Raw genomic sequence first — 21,663 nt, forward strand, 5'->3', positions numbered from 1 at the left:
TTACAGATGATTTGGAAGTTGGTTATTTCCAAAACTAACTTGCTCACCATAAGTTCAGTAAGCAATATGCAGAAAAAATGATGTCCAAAGTGTGAATACTGATGTCACACGGGGTTAACTGACGATCTGTCATTGGGCGTTATGAAACGCACAAAGCAAAAAATGCATCTGCGTCAGCATTTTTATTTTCAATATTTATTTTGGAAGAGAATCGAGGTCAATCTTTTATCTCAAAATGACCTCTAGAATATGTTAATTGATTCTTGGTACTGGGCCTTTTTTCAGTAAAACCCCTCGATTTGCATCTAGGCCTACTAAGTTGGTGTTTTTTTTATTTATCATGACTTCCATGTTTGTCGTTTTCATTTTCTACCTCCAAATCTTAGAGGTTCATGTATTAATGAAGGGTGAATAAGTCCACCCTAGAGGTGTGTACTGGCAAGAATGAGGGGAGTGTATCCTCTCATCCTCAGCCATCGCTGTGAGTTCGCTATATTTTCATTTTTATTTGTTTTTAATCGATACAATGCTGTCAAATATCGTGACAGTTTTCTTTATAGTTGTATCTGTTATCTAACATGCAGTTGGTGTTTACTACTGGTGTAAGATTACACCGACTGTTTCTTTGGTGCATTTCTTGTCTTGTTTTGTCAACAACCTCCAGTCCTCTGACGTCCAATCGCCGCTATTAACCGTACAGTTTTGGGTTAATTGGCAGTATCACCGGGCAAACTGGAAACTTTGTCAGTGAAGCATTTCCTTTTCTTTAGAAACTCTTGTCATGTTCACGTCATCATAAATGTTGTCACTTTCGTTGCTATAGAAACATGCAAACAGTGCAAGACTTAACCGAACAACAACAAGTGTATCGTTATCGTTAATTTAATTTGGAAAATCACTTGAAACTATATAATTTAGTACTTTAGGTAAGGCCTGGTTAAAGGGAGGTTTTAATTTAAATTAAACTCAAATGATATTTGATTAAAAAAAAACAAAAAAACTTGTGTTTACCGTCATTAACTGCTCCCTACCTTCCCTTTCCTTCTGCAAGATGGCACCTTACAAAAGACGACGTATGAAAGGTTGACCTTCATGAAATGTAATTTTGGTCGCTATTACTGTATTTTTTTTTGGACTATAAAGCACACTTCAAATCCTTTTAATTTCTCAAAAATCGACCGTGATGCCTGATAATCCGGTGCACGTTGTTGTGTATTCGTTCCGATTGTACTTGCCGACCTCATACCGAATGTTATGTAGTAAAAAATCAATTTGTCAAAATGTTGGTAAACCACGAAGCTGCACCGCACTTGGTGCGCCTTGTAATCCATTGTGCATTATGAAAGGGAGTGGTCACATTCAATACTATATTGCGCCACATTGTCTGAAAAATGGGGGTAGTTGTTGTGTAAGGCTCCTGTAACACTGACTTGCATTCCGGGATTATGTGGAGAAGAATTCTCGCAATGTTAAGAAATGTACAGTATGTCCATATGACAGAGCGCATTTTTCTTTGTCCAAAGATGATCTCTTAAAAACATAAAAATACCTCATGCTCGTCCGTAACATCCATCTTGTATTTCAGTGTCCACATGAGAAATTGTTTTTTAAATGATTAACAAGTCTATATTTTCAGCTGGTTTGTAGCAGAAGCTAAAAGGCTAACATGCTACACAGACAGGATTCATTACCACACAGTCTACATGCTTCATTCGGAGCTGCAGTACGGAAGTATCCGGATGTTTTTAAGTGTCCTTTTAGATGAAGAAAAGTGAGCTTTAGTCGTGACCATCATATGGACATGCTGTTACTCCAAAAGGACATGGATTACTCTGAAAAAATTCCAAACGTATAGTTGACATGAGGGTTAGTAGCAGGGTTGCAAACAATGAATCCATTGTTAATGAGATATTAGTCGATTACATAAATTAATTGCGATTCATTGTTTTAAACGCGTAATTCCTGGCGAGGGCGCACTTGACGTCACTCGTACGGGTACACAAGCGAAGCAGGCCTATGACGACTTACGATGTTACGTCTACAGTAGCAAGAAACTATTCAGAGGGAAATTCAGCTTCTCAGAAAAATTGCTTATCAATTAATCGATCGATAAGATGAAACTATTACAGATTAATGAATTACTCGATAATTTGAACCATTGTTAGTAGAAAATGGGTGAATAATTGGAATTTTGGTTGAATGATCACTATAACAAAGTCTCTAATTCGGAGACGTCACTGGACCACAAAGGCTTGTATGGTTTGAATTAAAATCCAAGTTAAAGGCACCCGTCCTTGTCAGACTCTTTTAAAGGTGATGTTTTACAAAGATATTCTCATCGTCTCGCCCCCACGTGGAGACCGACACTGAACGACCCGCAACACAACCTCTCTTCAAGTGTAATGTAACCGGTAAAGTGCAGTGCCGTGTCTCAAATGGCATACTTCTCTTAGTATACTAGAAGTTAGTATGCATCAGGATAGTGTGCATACTAACTAGTACGCAAATCCTCCACAGATGGTATGTCTCAAATAAAACTCTGCTGCTACACACTAACCGGAAATGACTGTTGCGTCATTTCTTCTTCTACTACTATTTAACGATGGTTGCAACCAGCTGTTGGAACGCTAGCGACACCTGCTGGCAGCATGTTTTGCAAGTTTGGAAAAAGAAATAAAGAAAAAATATGAGTATCGAAATATTCGCGAGATATTTAAGCTGGTATCGGCACCGAAGACGTGTCGCTGAAAATACACCTGTAAGTATATGAATATATATGCATTTAAATATGACGTAACTTCTGTTTAAAACGTCATTAAGATGGTGGCCGTTTAGGGTGGTTAGTGTCCATCGAACCATACTCTGTTTTGTGGGCGTTTTAGTGTGCATGGAGCACAAAATTTCGCATACTTGAGAAAAGAATTGAGACGCACTAGAAATACTAACTTTGAGTACGCTAGTATGCGATTTGAGACACAGCACAGTTGTTCTCCTCGTGCAAAATCGTGGACGTCACTTTGGAAGCTGCAGCCAAAGATACTTTCTTTGTTGCAAAAAAAAATGGTTAAAACTTAGCTTCTACTTTTTGAAAGTGGCTGTCTTGTAATGTAGCTCAGTGGTTGGGGAGGGAGGGATCGGCTCGCCCCACTGATCCGTCCTCAGTGGGAGCAGACGAGTGGAGAGGTGTGTGTTTACAGTCTGCATGTGCTGCCATCAGAGCAGGTTTTCCCTCCCAGACTCACAACCTCTCTCTCTCTCTCCACGCCGCCGTGTTGCAGACGATGCCTTGGATCTAGCTGGGTGATATGAATAACGCACTGGATGAAATACACACTTCCAGAAGCCTCGGAGCCAAGGGGGAGATTTTCCAGAGCGGGAAGAGTAATGGGAGCAACTTCTCCGGCCAGACGCTCATCCCGTTGCAACCTTCTTCTCTGCTGACGTCCAAGGCCAGGTCTCGCCTCGCGTTCTGTCGCGGGAACAGGTGAGTCCGACAGGTTTAGAGAAATGCAACTGTGGTCGTGCAGGAGCCCGTTTGACTTTGAACCTGCAAACACAATTAGTTCCGAGCCTGTGCGCAGCTGTCCGACGTGTAATGAATTATTTTGGGGAGTTAGACTTGGAAGCAAATCAAGCACCTGTTGGCTTTTCGTGAGAGATAATCAGTAACTGGCTAACTGCTGTTTGCTCAGCGGCGCAAGAGAATGGAACCCTTCAGAGAAAACCAACCTACCCCCCCCATCTGCACGTGTACCGGATTTATGACGGCAATAATTGATAGGATCCTGTAGATTACATCATTCATATCTGCAAGAGGCTTTACTTCTCAACAAAGAACCCTTTTTTTTTTTTTTTTTTGCTACTTTTCCTGTTCGTCTTGTTCCACTTTTCTCAACACGTACCAATTTTTTTTCTTCAGGTCTAGAATCAACGGTCACGGTCCAATCCACCTCCGGCGACACCGTCTTATCTTCATCAACGTTTGCCAGCGTTTTTTTATGTCCTACATGTTTAGGTGTGCGGCGCTCCTCAGGTGTGCACTTGTTTAGAGATGCCACTGTCAATGTTCCCGTCTTCAGCACAACAATGGAGCGTTTGTATGAGTCCGACCGACTGGGATTGAACTCAAATTGCGCAACGACACTCCTCGCGCTCACCTGTGATATTTATCGTCGCTTGGCTGGAAGTTATCAGTTTTATCAAGCAATCCGTCATCTATTAAAGCCGTCGAAACTTTTAGTTTTCTGCTCGGTGTGGCGTTTGTGTTACCTGATAAATATCTCTTGTTTTCGTACGATGAAATAACTTTATCTTCATGATGATGCACAAGGCTGTTGGGAAGAAGGGGGTTAAGCCTTATCTGTCTGAGGAAGTGTGTCAACGGTTGAGACATCACGGGATGAAGCTTTGTTTCTGCAGGGAAATCGACAAAATGTCCTCAAATGTTTCCTCTGAACAGGAGTAATAAGAAGACAGAGGAATCTTCTGTATCGGTGGCTTTTCCCGAAGTCATACCCTCCCATCCCATCTCCAAATGTTTGTTACCGTGGACTAAAAGCTGCACCACTCAGGTGAGTTTTGATTCTTAATTCATTGGTAACATTTTCCCCTCATTCGTTTGGTGATTTTTAGCTGCAACATTTTGGCCACAATGACCCCCTTTCATGCTTTGGTTTCCAACAGTTTAAAATGTGTGCAATGTGTACACAAAGTTTGAGTTGTACTTATTTATATGTTGGCTAATTTATCTTCTGAATGTCACAAACGATTTGTCTGGCATGATCCGACGGTTTGAGACCTGAGGGCGTTCCCATCATGCATTGCACAGTGAATATCCTTATTATCTAATTTGTCTCAGCAGAAAAATTTAAGATCACAAACGGATAAAATGTCTATACTTTAAAAGAGTAGTTTAGAAGACCTGTCTGGCGTGTTAAAGTGAGATCAGGATTTACTTTGTATTCACAAGAAGGTGACTCGGCTGCCAAATAATTAACCCTTGCGTTATCTCAGGGTCAAGGTGACCCGAAGGCCGAAAAGGAGTGGGTTTGTGGTATCCCTTGCGTTATCTTTTGGTTCAAGGTGAACTGGCTTCTCCCGGCTTTCATAAAAGCATGTGCAGTGGTGGAGGTTGTTCACTTTGACCATGAGGCAACACAAGGGATACCACAAACACATTTTGTCTTTGGGCCTTTGACAAAACGGGGTTAAAATATATTACTCCAACATCCCAACACAGTGGTGGCGCAAAAAATAAATGGTAATTTAAATATCAATTTCAGTAAATAAAGAGAGGAATGACCATTATAATGTAATAGCAATTGTAATAATGCAGTTCACTGATAGGGTTGCATTTAAATGTCACCTGGTCTTATTCATCAATTAGAAATGGGGAGTAAAATGCCTTCATTTTATTTATTTTTATTTTTATTTTCATACATGTGTATTTATATCCACCATTACCATTAAAGTGCCCCCTACAAAAAAACAAACGTAATAAATAAAAGGGTAATTTAAAATCAAATGCTAAATAAAGGGGAAAATGAGAATAATTGTAAAATGATAATAATGCTATTACTACTGTACACTTGTTGCTCCCTTTTTTCTTTTAAATTCAACCTGGACTAGGAAAAAGATTTTCTTTTTTCAAAAATAAATTCCTTCAGACTTTGAAAGAATATTTTCCTTCAGGCATTTTGAGAAGGAACTTTTTATTTTCTACCCAAGCTTTTTAAATTAAACACATTTGTTACACTGGTATAGTGTCGCGGTGTCATGTACAAGAGGGTCTTCATTGAACCATGTTTGAGGACGGTGTGTCTGGAGCTGACTTTGTTATGGGAGTCATGGAGACGTTGTTATCACTTTGGCTCCATTAATTCCAATTCATTTTAGCAGTGTGATAACTGGTAGCGTCAGCTTGTCTGGACTCACAAGTCGGTGTGTGTAGTCGCAGATAAACATGTACACTGTTGTGGGAAGTCCGAGAAGAACCACTCGGAAGATCTCAGAGTGAAACTGAGGTTGTGTTGCTTGCTGGTTTTAAAGTAGAGCAGAGAGTATGTTTGGTAAGATTCTGAGCCTTTGGGGGTTAAATGTTCAAAAGTGAGGCTTTTTGTACGTTTTGATTTGTGTAGTTTACTCTCCTTGAACATGTGTTGAATATCTCAAAGGTAAATTTGGAGGTACATTTCTTTTGAACGCAAAAAGTAATCAAATATTTTATAATGAATGATGGTGTCTTTCTCAACATCTTATTTTACACTTTATTTATCAACCATGTTAAGTGAGTGTGTAAGTTCTTTGCATTTTTTCCTATGGAAGAACAAGTGTATCTAGGTTTCGTCAACAGAATTCTTGTATAATCCCTCAATAACTTTGCAGATATAATACTATATATATACTTTGGAGACTCTTTTTCTCTGAAGGGTCTGAAATCTCAACGAGCCCTAAAGGGATAACACGGCTGGTGATTAATGTTTTATATAACTGTAGATTATTTAAAGAAAGTGTCCTTAAGCGTCTTGGTTATGACCTACAATCAAGATTTTTGTATTTTTATCAAATGACTGCCGGGGTTTGTTAGGGAAAAAAAAATGTCTCGTGGTTGTGTAATATTTTTGTGTCCCACATTAGTTTTTCACTCAAACTGTTTTACTCATCAGTTTTATCTTTACCTTCAATTGTTTTCAACTAATTTTTCAATGTTTGCATGTGAACACGGTGCTGCTTGTTTTGGCTCCAGTTATTGGCAGTTATCAGTGTGAATGAAAACGGTCGCTCTACGGTTGGTGTGTAAACAGTTAATAACCATTTCACGTTTTCAAAAATCTTCATAAGTTACAAACCGTTGGGAGACTCTGGCCTCATGGTTTACCAACTTTTTGCCAGATTTTCGAGTGCTTTGTACCACATAAAATCAGTTTGATTTCAAAGCCAGATTAATACATAAATCCTATAAAGTGCAATCTTTTTGGAACAATTCAAGTATTTTAAGTGTGGCTTTTATAGTCCAAAAATAAATTTTAGATAAATCACATTCATTGTTGTGTTGGCTGCTTATTTGAAGTGGGTCTACAACTACTGGAAGGGCTTTGCTCTTATGCAATAAGGTATTTAAATGTAGACAAAACCCTCTAGTGGTTCTATAGCGCAACTGCCTTTAAACCGGCGACACCACGGTTACAAGCCTCGACTACGCGAGTAGAAAGAATTGTGATCGTAGACACCTTCTCTACAGTAACACAAACAATTTCTTCTTTAAACATGCCTCACAAAAATGACTGCTGTTTATTTGAAGTCACAACATTTATCTAAAGACTCTTTACCATGTAAACGCTTTATAAGAGAACCATAATGAGAAGGCTTTTGACAAATAAAAAAAAAAGGATTTTTACTAAGCAGAAACCTTGAGCAGAATCAGACTCGAATGGCGGCCTTCTGCTGTGATCGGCATTGGAGGAGAGATTCGATCTCTAAAAAAGCACTAGGAAGTAAAACGGGATAAATGTTTTTTGGGGGTAAATATTAACAAATTCCTGCTTAATTCCTTTTAAAAATGAGTAAAATGTGTGAAATCCGAATGTTAATTTAAATTTTAGTTAAGCGAAATGAGGTTCTTGATGTTGTGCAGCATGACTTTAATTCGCTGTCCTCATTCTGACAGACGAAGCCTTGATTTGATTTCTGCATTTGGGTCTTAAAGTCGCATCAAGAATCTCATTCAAGCGTGTTCAGGAGGCGGTTGACTTTTGAACCTCTAATCAAATCTGTTCACAAAACCATTCTTCCTGGAAGTATGCCAGGCTGCTTGATTCCGTTTTTTTTTTTTTTCTTCCTCTTTGACCTTGTGTCGGTCGACTCCCCATGAGAATTCTTTTTTTAAACCCGTCCATTGGAAATTCTTATAGCGGAGAAGGGGAAGCTTTTTTACACTCAAGGACAAAGGAGGAGTTTGTTTTGAGTGGAATCAACATGACTGTGTTTCTCACACTTTCTCCGTGAATCAGGCTCATGCAGTCGCGGAGTGCCAGCCATCATTAGTCATCTCCGAAAACCATCCGCAGAACCAGCTCAAAACATGACTCGCTTTGTGTAGTTGGAGTTCTGTCGACCGCACGTCAACACCTGAGGCAGAATAATGAACTTTAATGCAAGAAGAGCCACCTTGCCTGCCATCACGCCACTCTGTCTGCAGAAGCGGGTAGGATTCTTTAACTACCTTCTTATCATCCGGAACATTTTTATGTAAAAGTTCTCGTGGCTTTTCATTAAAATTATGTCTTTTTCGCTGATATAAACACAAGCTCCTCAATAACTTGACTGTCTTGCATAATAACTTTTAATAATAAGTGGATTTGTCACTGATACTGAAGTGAAACTTTGTATGGCTTCTTGATATTGTTCAAGACTGCAATTGATGCCCTTTTTCATTTTTGACCGCTTTCTTCACCTTTCACTCATAACAACTAAAAATCTTTTGGTTTATTTGAATTCCTTGAAGTTTTGTTTTTTATTTCCCCATTTACAAAGTATTCCAAACAGAATATCCAGGTTTACACAAGTGAAATAATCCGCAATAAAACTTTTTAAAGGAAGATTTACTATTTTCTTTCTGGTGATTCATCGTATTTTTTAAACCAGTAAAATAATCTACAATGAAACAAATCAAAGCAAGATTTTACTCTTTCAGGTTATTTATCCGATTTTTTTTTTTTTTTTTAAACCAATAAAAAAAAATTCCCAAACCAAATAATTTTCGATCAGTACTAATATCAATGTAGAAGAGTTTTCAAAAAATATTAACTTTATTCATGTTTTTTAAATTGAACTTTAACCGTTTATTACTTGGTTCTCAACACTAATAATTTTTTACTCTTATTGTAATGCACAGTCACACGTTGATTTGATTTATAGAAGTATTTAAAACTATATATATATACATTTCATTCAACGGTTTTATGAAGTTTATTAACAGTATTTGCTACAAAAAAATGGTCAAAGGGCAAGTTATTTTTATTCATTTATTTTAAGCTTCAAAACCACACACTTCATGAAACTGAAGAGCTTGAATTTAACTTTTATTTCCCTCCTGAGGGAAGAAATGTGTGACTCGGGTCGATTAATAACCTACAATAACTCTGGACAATCAAGACATTGTTGGAGAAAAGAGACTTCAACTACCATCAGCGAGGGACTCAAAAGTTGGTGGTTTTTTTGGGGTTTTTTTTTCCTTCAGTCTTCTGACCCCAGTAAACTCGCATGACGTGTTCTTTCGACCAATCGCAAGCGAGTAGGCGTGGTCAGCGACGATATTTCTAAATCATTATGACAGAATCCCGTTCGTCTTATTCCGGTCTGTCCGACGCTGGAGGCCACCTCCTGTAGAGTGCCCGTGATAGATCTGCAGCTGTGGGCTTCAGGTTCATGGATAAAAACCCTCTGGTCTAATTGTTGTCGATCAAGTGGTTCACAGCGTCCCGTCCTTGAGATAAGCCTAATGGAGGAGCTGCTGCTCCACTGAAGTCTATTTACGGCTGCATGTCCTGACACCGTGTACATGATGCATGTATCTTGGAAGATACTGGCCGTCATGTTCTTCTACTCGATCTTCTCGGGTGTATATTTTTTTGACGAGTCATCATTTTGACAGGATTTTCTTGCCTCATAACGTTAAAGGTTGTGGGTTGATGTGAGGAATCATGTGCCACTATTTAATTTGACTATTTAACCCAGAGGATGATTTTTATCTACAATTTAAGCAAACTCGGACTGATTGTTCCCGAGAAACAGTCCAGATCTTGGCTCTGGATTTGGTCCTTGGTCTAGATCTGACATGTTCAAAGTGCAGGGCGTTCAGAGCCTCTTCATATTTGGCCTCAACTGATGATAAAGAAATGATTTATAAAGCAGTATATTTATGGTCGTTTTCTGTTCATATTTTTTCCATTTCGTAATTTACGTGCTGACACTATGACTGGCCTGATGCCAGTAGGAAGTTGAACCTTCACCCCCTTTTCTTAAAGTCTTAAGCTGTGTACTTATCACACACGTACAACTTTGTAAACAGTCCTTCATTGTAAAGGTTGATTTCTCCCACCAATTGATTTATTCCCAAGAGGCAGTTCTTGACATTGAATAACTTTTGGAAAGACCATTAAGTTGCTCCAAGAGTCATTTTAATTCAAATGACCTAAAATGTAACTTTAGTTGATCTTCAAGCAAAATTAACCAATGTAAAAACCCAACCCTCCTGACTCACTCACATGTTTTAAATGTCTTCCTCTCCAAGATGCAGTAAGTCTCTCATCATGACCATGTTTTGAACTTATTACTTTATAAAGTTCTCCTCCGTCTGAAATCTTGGCGAAGGAGAGGTTACGAGAGCCGAGTCCATTTTGACGTACTAATGGCTTATTGTTTATACAACGGGTCCCTTGGAGTTGGAGACTGACGGGATTGATGACATGCAGTGACAAACCTTGATGCTTGACCAATCACAGCAAAGTGGCTGTAGTTGTGGTAAACAAGATGTCAGTGGGCGGGGCTTAAGATAAAAACAATTTAATGTCAATGTTAAAGAGTTTTGTACAGACACATACTGATGATACAATAGAAGTCCAACATCTATTTAAGACGCACTTAAATGACAGTGATTTGATTTGTTTAAAGGATGGAGAAAATTAAGATTGAGCTTCGAAGAATAACAGGAGAGTTTCACAAACTGACTGGTAACCCTGTTGCAGACGTTTTTGCAGGTTCAGCTTCTAACCTTGACTGTTCTAAAAACATCCAAATTAACCTAAACAACTTGAGGGTTTACTTGTTTTTACACGGGTTACTTGCTGGTGACGTTAACTTGGTTGTAAATGGAAAGTTTTAAATTTATGCACTTGAATTTTCCCAGCTATGAACGTGACACGAGGACGAACGTGGCCTTAAAATGAGATAAGAGGGGTAAAAAAAATAATGAAAAAGGGAAACATGAACGTCACCGCTTTATATTAATTTATAGTTTATCACGGTTGTTCCATCAATCATGATCAACTATAAATCTGAAGAGCTGTCAATCATGAGCTCACAACATTTTTTTTTTTGAGTGAAACAAGTGTATCATCACCAGGCGACTCACTGATCTGAGGCGATGATTGACACATTCAAACTCTGTTTGTTTTAAAGCACACCCATGTATTTTAAGTTGTGTCACAGCAGAGACTAGATTTGTATTGTTGATGTTCTTTTGAGCTCCATTAGTGATATTGTGTCACACAAATCATTCTGAAATAGTTCATATTCACGTCATACTTTCAAACTCTATACTGCCATTTAAAAAAAAAACCCTGCACTTATTGTTCTGACTCGCTCACATTTGAAGGTTTCGTTTGCACATAAAGTCACAAGCAGTCATGAGACTGGCTCGTCTGGTTGCTCCGGGCTCTAGTCGACGTCTTCTTGGATCGACTCTCGCCCGTAAAACAATGATCACAGAAATAGTTGGCACTTGCTGTTTAAATATGTTCTCTTTTTTGTTCATGCAAAGTTGTCGTCGAAGGACGAGAGTGATTGACGTGCGGGTTGACACTGTAATTCTGCCTAATTATAGTGTCACGATGAAGTGACGGCGTTTTGTGGTTTTAGTGCGACACAAAAGCAAAACACCCAACATTGAATCCAGACATGACCAATCTGTCCTTCCAAGCGTTGCTCATCAAGTTGGCTGGTTTCCAGCAGAAGTGGGTTTGACCTCAGTGTATTGGATTTGGTGAATAGATGGGTGACGAAGTCCGTGTGTTGAACCCACAGTGTGAGACTGAAGGTCCAATAGATTTTCTATAAAACTGTTATTAAAATGATATATATTCAGCCCGTTTGCTACAAATATTTATAGTTCAAACTTGCATTTCTGTTTTTTATTCAGGTCAGTGTTTCACTAGTTTGTGGTTAGTTAGATCTAATCATCTTTATGTTCGTACAATTACAAGTTGCTGTCACTTACAATACAGGAGTCTTCCTCCTTTTTAAAAATGGGCCTCAATGCAGATTATCGTTTTGGTTTAAAGCTTGATCACATTTAACTTTTGTCAATTCATTAAATTGTTTTAAACTCTAATACAAATATTATAAATGACATTACATGGTCTTGAAAAGCGCTATATAAATACAAATTACTTGCATGCATTTGTAAGTTGTCATCTCAACTTTTTTTTTATTTTTATGCCAACTTTTCACTTTGGTAATTAATACTGAAAATGTTGACCTTGAATGTAACACAGAAATATTTATTATTCCTGTGAGACGAATCAGAAACTTTTATTGCCAGTTTTGTTAACGCAACGTAGGAATTCTATTGTTGTCAGTACAGAAAAAAATAATTTGATGAAATAAAAAAGAAACCAAGCACCACAGTCTTAACCCCTGTGTTATCTCAGGGTGACAAAGTGTTTGGGGTATCCCTTGTTTTGTCTCACATTTGTTTTCGGGTCACCTTGACGCTGAGATTAACATGAGGGATGCTACAAACACGTTTGTTTTTTGGGGACTTTGGGTCACCTTGACCCTGAGATAAACACTTTATTTAGAACTAATATAATTCATTTTCTAATTCTTTAAAATGTTTAAAAAAAACATTGTTTTAAAATGGTTCAATTTCTGTTACTTGATCAGCTTGTTTTATTCCTGATACTGTACAAAAGCTCAATGACAAGTTTCCAATGTAGAAATGAATAATACATCTTGTGTAATTAAAAAGAAATCAAGTGTTTCTTCACTCAAGTAAATGTAGCTGAAGTAAAAACCAACCGCCTTTTTTCTTTTCTTTTTTTTTCTTTTTTTAACCACAGCAGCCAACACTGTTGCGTCTTCTTGCTGCTGCTCAACCACGTGTTCCGTCTCATGCAGGTCATAAAAGTTTATAATGAAGATCATGTCAGCAGAGCCGTAGAAGTCCCGAGTGACATAACTGCCCGGGACGTCTGCCAGCTGTTTGTCCTGAAGAACCACGGCTGCGACGACGCCTGCCTGACGCTCTTCGAAAACCTCCCTCACCTGGGCATAGGTACGCTGAGTCACTGTCGCTTCTATTGGTGGATATCAGCTTTGGAACATTATCTTTTGTGATTTATTCATTTTATTTTTTTTAATTGTATATAAGACACTTTTATTGCCACTGTTTGTGAACTTGATACGAATGAAATAAAATGTAAATAAAAATACAACAAAATAATAATACAAATACAATATTAGGAAAACTACAATACAACGAAATATTAATAAAAATACAATAAAATAAAAATTAATAAAAAAATACAATATTAGTAAAAGTACAATAAAATACAATATTAATAAAAAAAACAATACAACAAAATATTAGTAAAAATACAATAAAATAAAAATTAATACAAATACAATATTGTTAAAAATGCAATACAACAAAAATATTAATACAAATACAATAAAATAAAACATTAAGAAAAAAAATACAAAGAAATATTTAATATAATATTTAAAAGAATAAAAACGTTTTTTTTAAATAAAAATACAATATTAGTAAAAAATACAATAGAACAAAATATTAATAAAAATACAACAAAGTATAAATAAAAATACAATAGAACAAAATATTAATAAAAATACAACAAAGTATAAATAAAAATACAATATTAGTAAAAATACAATAAAATAAAAATAAATCGAAATACAATATTAGTTAAAATAAAATGTTAATACAATACAACAAAATATTAATAAAAATGTAATGCATTAAAATAGTAATGCAAATACAACAAAATATTAATACAAATACAATAACATAAAAATATGAATGAAAATACAATATTTGTAAAAATACAACAAAATAAAGTGTTAGTTAAAATACAATAAAATAACAACCATTCAATTTTCTATTGGCATTGATATACTTCCATAATTTTCATGTATAATATGATCAATATCATGAATTAATAAACATTAAATACTGGTGAATGTTTGCACAGACATCAGGAAAAACAAGAACCTTGATGTAAACATTTCTCGCTGAATCTCCAAAGTAAAACTTTCAGACAAAACGCTGCTGACATCATGAAACATGGTCCTGTCGTTGCCAGAAAGAATCATTGAAGACCATGAGTCTGTGATCGAGGTGATCTCTAGCTGGGGGATGGACTCGGACAGTCGCCTCTATTTCAGGAAGAATTACGCCAAATATGAGTTCTTCAGAAAACCCTTGGTGAGTACCTTCTCCTCGCTTTTATCAAACTAAAAATAAAACGTCTTCCTTTTAAATCCGTTTCCTTTATTGTCTCTAGTTTTTCCCTGATCACATGGTCTCCATATCCAGCGAGTCCAATGGCTCCGTGGATCACTCTCAGCTCATCCAGGTTCTTGTCGCTCCAGCTTTAACGTCATCGCTTCACGTTAGACAAATGTTGACGATGACTCTCCAAACAGACGTTCCTCAACTCCAGCAGCTGCCCAGAGCTCCACGGACACCTCCACTGCAAAGAGCAGGGCCGGAAGTCCTGGAAGAAGTCCTACTGTCTCTTACGCAGGTCTGGACTTTATATCTCCACCAAAGGCACGTCCAAGGTCAGTTGAAGGAGATTAATATGATGACTATATTCAGATCTGTTTGCCGGGTTACGGAGTCTTCTTACATTGCCTTATGGTTCGCCTCAGATCAGAGTAGATTATTGTTGATGTCGATGTCGAGGTGACCGATAAAGTTGTATTTTCTACATAAACAATTCTACAGAGACGGCCAAAAAGGCTGAAAATTATGTCAAAGGAAATAATCCCATAACTTGGAAAAGGAGAACTTTTCTTTTAATATTTTTGTGTGGGAGCTGTTTTTATTAAAAATAAATGTAGATTTATTTCGTTTTAGTCTAAGAAATAACATCCGACTACAACTTTATTTTGGTTTTACTATACTATAAAGTCTGTAGACTAGTTCAAATGAATAAAACACTGCCTTCTCTTCAGCTCCTGTTTTTATGCACTTTCTTTTTTAAATGCCTACAATAAATGAGTCATTGGTAAAATAAACAGATTGGGGAACTCGTTATCGACTCCACCGCCCTCGAAAAACAGACGAAAGGTTTAAAAAACCAAATGTTGACTCAGAATATTACAAATGCAGACATTTGAAACTTTATTTTCTTCTGCACTATGTAAATAGGTAAATGACATTTAGTCTGGGGGGAAAAAAAAAAACTGCCGACTCCTCAATTTTTCATTTAGATTTGTTGTGTCATGACATGGAGTTAAGATTCGTCTGTGAAGCTGCAGAACGGGTTGAACTCTGCGTCTCTGGTCTCGGGTCAGAATACGTTTCCCGAGCTTTGCCGATGAGCGACTCACGTCAGCCGTGAACGCCGATAAACCGCTTCCATGTGCGACAACAGACCAGCTTTTGTCGTCCTGGCTGAAGGCGGCGCTGGCAGGCGTCCACTCTCCAGTCCAGTCTCTTTACTATTCACACGTTATCTGACTCCGACACATCACCAGTCACTCCTCTCGAGTCCACTGTTGCTCCAAATGAGGAAGTTAGAACTTTATCTCCCGAGAGCAGAACAATGAACCCTCGGTGTGTCTTTATCTTCGAGCCGACACTCCCGAGTGTATCTCTGCGATGGATCCCGTCGTCTCACAAGTGAAATCTTTCCTGTTCCAGGAACCGAGGCACCTCCAGTTCATCGCGGACTTCGGCGACTGCGACATCTTCACCATCTCGTCCAGAAAACTTCACGGCTCTCCGTCGGACTTCGGCTTCTGCATCAAGGTGTTTCTCCAGAGAGTCTCCTCTCACCGAGGCTCCACTGAACCCCGTCTCTCTCTCCTGGTCTCAGCCCACGGACGGCAGCTCGGCCCGGGACCTGAAGCTGTTCTGCGCCGATGATGAGCAGACCCGGACCTGCTGGATCACGGCCATGCGCTTGTTAAAGGTTGACACATTGATTACTAACTGTGGCTGATGTCTAACAGAGGTCAGCGCTCTGCTTATTTTTAGCTGCAGTGGAGAGAGAGAGAGGGAGGGAAGAAAAGTGACGTTTTGTTGATGTTTAATGTTTGACAGAAATCTGCTGTTTTCACAGTACGGGATGACATTGTACCAAAACTACATCCAGCCGCAGCACAAGCAAAAAGCATCTCCAATGGTAGGTTTTGTGGGTTTGTTTGCGAACCCCGGATGTGGCCTTATTTACAGACATTTCCAGAGTTAAGGGATCGTTCACCTGAAACCCAAACCTCACTCATTTTCTACTCGCCCTCATGTCGACTAATTATTTTCAGAGTAATCTGTTCATTTTTACAGTTAAAATGTAATCCATACTAATATAGCAACACACTTAAAATCACATCCAAATTCCCCCATAATGCTCGTCTATAACGTCCCTTTTGTTTTGAAGCCGCGATCTAAAGAATTGTTGAAATAAATAGTTTTTAGTGGAAGACTAAGCTAGGCTAACTGTGTAAATCTTACGCACGCATATTTGTTATTTGGATGTTTTTAAGTTTGTCTTTTTGGATGAAGAAAAGTAAGCTTTGGGCGGGACCGTTGTATGGACCTACATTTTTTTTTTCCCCACAACTAAGAAAAATAAAAAAATCCCAACCCTTATTTCACATGAGCAATTGAATTTCGCCCCAACTTTTTTTCTTCTTTGCCCACAATCGACTTCTAGTTCTAGTTGTACGTTCTGTTCTCAAACAGATTTTATGTGCTACACGATACTCGAATGATTTAAAGAGTTTGTACTTTAACTTTCATTAGCTACAAAGCCGTAGTACGAACATTCTACAGCCAACCGAGCCACATTTAATGCACATTATAGATTGAAAAATACGGTACATGGACCAAAAAACCTGAACACTACCTGCGTCCGTCTGGTTTTCAAGGGCCTCTGTGACTCAACAGTTTATTAAACGAACTCTAAACTTGCTACTAGTGATGGTCTGATGAAGCTTCATGAAACAGTGTCGTTATATTCAGAGTCCACTAGATGGCGGTCTCTGAACTATTTTTCCTTTTGTTTTGAACAACTCTTCTAATGAAACATACATTTTTTTTAACCTGATGGCGCCACCTACTGACCTCTAAACATGACACTGTTTCATGAAGCTTCATCAGCACATCACTACTTGACTCATGGAAAAATGTCTGAGTATTTAAAAAACAAACAAAAAAACCCCGATGTTTGCACTGAAAAAGTTTCACATTGTTGAACACATGTTTGAAGGTGTCTCCTGGAAGTTCTGCTCGTTTCCTGATGATGTTCTCGAGTCTAATCATCAAAGTTCTGGTTAATTTTCTTTCTTCCATTTGGTGGAGAATGATTCCCTCTGGTGGATACACTGTGCACAAGATTTCTAACGACCAAAATATTTTCTGCTGCTTTCAAACCCATTGTAATGTATCTATCATCTGATTAAAATTTAAATAAAAATGGTAACGTTGGTGTTCTGAAGGAATCATTGTTTACTTGTATGGCTTCTGGCTGCTGCTGCTGCTGCACCAAGTTCCACTAATACTAATTACTAGCTCCAAACTAGTAATGACGACAAAATAAACGTACATGTCACTATGTTGACCAGCAACACGTTAAGTTCACATCTTTGGTTTCAGAACTATCACAATTCTTGAATCATTAAAGTTGTTTTCTTTTGATTGTTTTTATTTATCTGAACTTGGCTTCTTGGCAGCTGTATGCATCTTCTTGGTGCTTTAGTTACTCTTATGAATAGGTAGGTTTGCATTTAAGTTGATCGACTTTCTTTCAAGTTGTATTTGTTGAATCTACATTTCTCATTGTTCGCATTCGTATAAAAAAAAAAAAAAGTATTGATGATTTTTGGCTGAGCCAGCAACTCCAAAAGACTTGTTCACCTTCAACATCTTTGGTCTCCAAAAATATCCTGCGACTCTTTTTGGGAGTATTTTACTCTCCGGGCACGTGTCTTTCTATTTCTGGGTCTTGGCATCGCTCGCTCGCCATCTGCTTTTCTAAATATAGCACGATCAGCTGTTCTGGGACCAGAGCGTTCATCGCCCGCTGGGGTCACTTTAGCTCGTCGCGAGCTCGCGCTTGGATCCAAAATGTAGACAAACCTGGGATCAAGTGGTAGCGTGTAGTCCTCTGTTGCAGCACTAGAGGGCGGTAGATCACCTGGTTATAATGTTTTTACGCTTGAATGGCGGCTCTGTCTTGAACAAAAAATGATTTTTCTTTCTTCTCCTCCACAGAGAAGTATTTCCGAGAACTCTTTAGTGGCCATGGATTTCTCCGGCAAGAAGGGCCGAGTCATCGAAAACCCTACAGAGGCTTTATCAGTGGCTGTAGAGGAAGGTCTTGCATGGAGGGTGAGTCTCGAGTTGAAGAAATCCAACAACTGGTTGACAACAAGTCAAGGTTTTATCTCGATAAAGTGATTAAGATTAACATGAGGAACAGATTATGGATGTCAACAATTATACAGAGACTTCCTATGAGAGTAAAACTGATTTAAATGTGTGTTTGAAGGACGACAAACGTCGGTAGATGATCAAGATCTACTGATCCTCCAGGAATAACATGACAGTATCACAATCACATTTATACTTCCTGTTAATGTTTGTTTTAGCCCAAAAAACTTCACTTTTAAAAGGTTTTGTGATGTAAATAAAACCCCTTATTAAAAGGTTTTTGTACTGGTGTTGAGTTACTTTAAGTACAAGTTGAAAAATCCCTTAATTTATTAATCTTTTAGGTATATATTTATATTTTAAGTTATTGTTTCCTCTGTGAAAAAGTATTTAAAATGTATTACTTCCTGATCACCATCATAAACTGAGGTTTAAAGAGTGAAAAGCCAAATTCATGCCTTGATTTTTATTCTTTTATTTTTTACATGTTACAGATATATTTTTTATAAATCATCATTTCAAAATAAGTTTGTTCACCTAAAGTGTTTGTTGCAGAGAAAAAGCTGCAGAAGTCTAGGAAGTCACGGGAGCCCGTCCACGTCTCGGACCTCCTGGTCCAGCATAGGTATGTCTTTAACTCGAAGTATATATATTAAAAAAAAACAACATTAAGAACATGTCATTTTTTCTTCAGCCCTTCACATGTCTCAGCCGTGGTTCTACGGGAAACTGTCACGGGACGAGTCTCAGCGCGTCATCACTCAGCAGGGTCTGGTCGACGGGTGAGAGGAGCCTCGGTCATCCAGAGTGTCTGCTCACAGCCTTTCGGTACCAAAAACACTTGATTTTCCTTCAGGTTGTTTTTGCTCCGGGACAGCCAGAGCAACCCCAAAACCTTCGTGCTCTCCATGTGCCACATGCAGAAAATCAAACATGTCAAGATTTTACCTGTGAGTACGAACCTCTTCACACTTTTTTTTTTTTTTTTTTTTTTTAAATGCTTAAAAGTTCTACAGTGAGGATGTTTTTGAGATATTTTGACACTGCTATAAGCCTGTCGTCCACAACTAGCTTGTATTGCAGTGTATTTGTGCAACTAATACTAGAACAAAGTGTAATTTACCACAATCTAAGTGACTGGATTCCTTTGGTGTCGCAGGTGGAGGATGAAGGCCAGACCTTCTACAGTCTGGACGACGCTCAGACCAGATTCACGGACCTGATCCAGTTGGTGGATTTCTACCAGCTGAACCGTGGAGTCCTGCCCTGTACCCTCAAACACCACTGCTCCAAAGTCACCGTGTGAACTTCTCTTTCTAGACTCCGGGAATCTTCTCTCAAACCTTCAGGAAAAACTTTACCCAGACGTCGGTTTCTCAGCTGCCGATGTCGTCAAAAAACCAACAAAATGTTCTCGACTGCATTTTCCTTTTCTAACATTTTACTGTCCAAAAAAACCCAACCAAAGACTCTCTTGATGAGAAATGTAAATGCAAAGAATGTCCGAAACTCCTGTTTATTACTTTGAGATTAAGTTTTTTCTGTTGTATTATAGTTTTTGTTGTTTTTTTTACTATCTGAATAATCTGTGTGATATTGAGCCAAACGTCCTCACCGACCTGCACTGTGCTGGATTTTAAACGTGTGCGATTAAATGAAATGTTTGCGTCAAAATCTCGCTGAAGGAAAAATCTTATCTGCAAGAGCTGATTTTTAAAAAGCGCCTCACGTTTTGTTAAATTTGTTTTATATTTTACCAAAAATTCAGGTTCAGACTTCTACTTCTTTTTTTCATCCTTTACACCTCAGGTGTGGATTTAAGCTAACAGCCGCTGTTGTCGGAACGATGAACAAGCTTTTAAAGAAGTGTTTTTAAAATGATGGAACTACTTTTGGTTTTTCACACCTTTTTTAAAAAACGATGTATTGACAATAAAACATGGACTGCATAGTTTGATATAAAACCTGCTTGTTGACTCTTGATTGATGTAAAACTACGAGTGTTTGTTATAAATGTAGGGATTATTTTCACAACCGTATTTGATTAATATGGGGGTTTGTTAGAAATTTCCTGCCACTAGATGGTGCTAGAGGATTGTTCCTTTAAAAAAAACCTGCCGTTTTAATCTTGACGTTATTTTTATTTTTCCATGTTCAGTCAAAAATGATTGTGGTTTAACTTGAATATATACATTTTAGAATGTACCCAATGACGGGACAATTTGAAAAAGTAAGAATACTTTTTTATAATATAAGAAAACGGGCTTTTGCGGATCGTTTAGAACAATTGTAGGTCTTTTAAAACTTGCTTCTGGTCACTTGTGTTTTCCAATATAATTCCATGTTTTCCTGGGCTGTCATTTCCATCACTGTACATGCGCTGAGCTACGGTGGCCCAGAAGTGTTAAAAACAAATTTGCAAACTACAAAATTATAACATTCAAATTTACAAACTCATGAACTTGTTTTACAATTTTAAGAAATTGTTTCAACATTAACTTCAGGAAGTTGTAATTTTTGTATCGGTTTTTAAATCTAATAAAACTGTTAAAGTAGTTTTCGTCAAATCAAAAATCACAATGAATACTTGACCAAGACTAGACTAAGGGCTCAAAACAATTTTGAAATCGTGGTAAGTTTGTATCAGAAAATTGTACTTTTGAGAGTTTATACATTTCTTTTTGCACTTCTGGGCCACCGTACTAAACACCTGTCACATGACATCCAGCGGTCGCTACAAAAAAACAACTTGAATCCAATAAGTACCGATTTCCTATCTTTCTTCAAATTAGCTTTTAGCACAACAATGCTAACTCGCTAGGTGCCAGCTAGCATCGCTAACTTCACGCATATGAATCCGTTTTGTCTTGTTAACGCAAAAATAAATAGTTACAAGGTTTCAAGAGGACGTCAACGACTATCAAACTTATTTTAACCGTTTACTTTCTTTATTCCAGGTGTAAAACCGGATCTAGGAGGTCGAAACGAGAGGATCCTGATCCGTTCTTCGGGCTAACAAGAACACTACACGTCATGTGAGTCGGCGACCGTCGTGTAATCGGTCTGTTGCACACTAGGTGTCACCAGTGAACGTTCAAAGACTTTCTTGGAGATTTTTTGATATTCCCTAAATATGTTGAAGTTTCCGGAGGAGCCGTGCACGGGCGGAGGATTCCTAAACGCTCCCCGCTTTCTCGAGGTCTTGTGCTAAATGTTGTTTTGGATGTTGTTGCCGCCATTGATCGCGGTCGGGCCGCGGGCGG

General features: G+C 38.0%; 1 protein-coding gene across 3 annotated transcripts; it reads left to right on the forward strand.

The window, feature by feature from the left end:
• The first annotated feature begins 3,228 nt into the window (after positions 1-3,228).
• On the forward strand, positions 3,229-20,352 carry grb14 (growth factor receptor-bound protein 14). 3 transcript variants are annotated; one of them, XM_087803693.1, is made up of 14 exons: positions 3,229-3,484; positions 4,460-4,571; positions 12,898-13,054; positions 14,103-14,224; positions 14,304-14,375; positions 14,446-14,583; positions 15,671-15,778; positions 15,846-15,941; positions 16,092-16,154; positions 18,242-18,358; positions 18,956-19,025; positions 19,095-19,182; positions 19,257-19,350; positions 19,560-20,352. In XM_087803693.1, exons 1-14 carry the CDS (start codon positions 3,306-3,308, stop codon positions 19,704-19,706), a joined length of 1,563 nt encoding a protein of 520 aa, XP_087659819.1. In that variant the 5' UTR covers positions 3,229-3,305; the 3' UTR covers positions 19,707-20,352. The 3 variants fall into 3 exon arrangements, with proteins under 3 accessions (XP_087659819.1, XP_087659820.1, XP_087659821.1); XM_087803694.1 differs by lacking the exons at positions 3,229-3,484; positions 4,460-4,571 and adding an exon at positions 7,571-8,203; XM_087803695.1 differs by lacking the exons at positions 3,229-3,484; positions 4,460-4,571 and adding an exon at positions 7,571-8,203 and having other exon boundaries at positions 12,933-13,054.
• The last annotated feature ends 1,311 nt before the right edge of the window (positions 20,353-21,663 follow it).

The sequence above is a fragment of the Callionymus lyra genome, chromosome 12 (assembly GCF_982586985.1).
Source record: "Callionymus lyra chromosome 12, fCalLyr1.hap1.1, whole genome shotgun sequence".
Lineage (NCBI taxonomy): Eukaryota > Metazoa > Chordata > Actinopteri > Syngnathiformes > Callionymidae > Callionymus > Callionymus lyra.

Bases quoted from the DNA above. Each gene is read 5' to 3' on its own strand.
- grb14 (XM_087803693.1), top strand. From the start codon at position 3,306: ATGAATAACGCACTGGATGAAATACACACTTCCAGAAGCCTCGGAGCC. The intron at 19,026-19,094 runs GTATGTCTTTAA...TTTTTTCTTCAG, and splicing joins GACCTCCTGGTCCAGCATAG to CCCTTCACATGTCTCAGCCG. The intron at 19,183-19,256 runs GTGAGAGGAGCC...ATTTTCCTTCAG, and splicing joins CAGCAGGGTCTGGTCGACGG to GTTGTTTTTGCTCCGGGACA.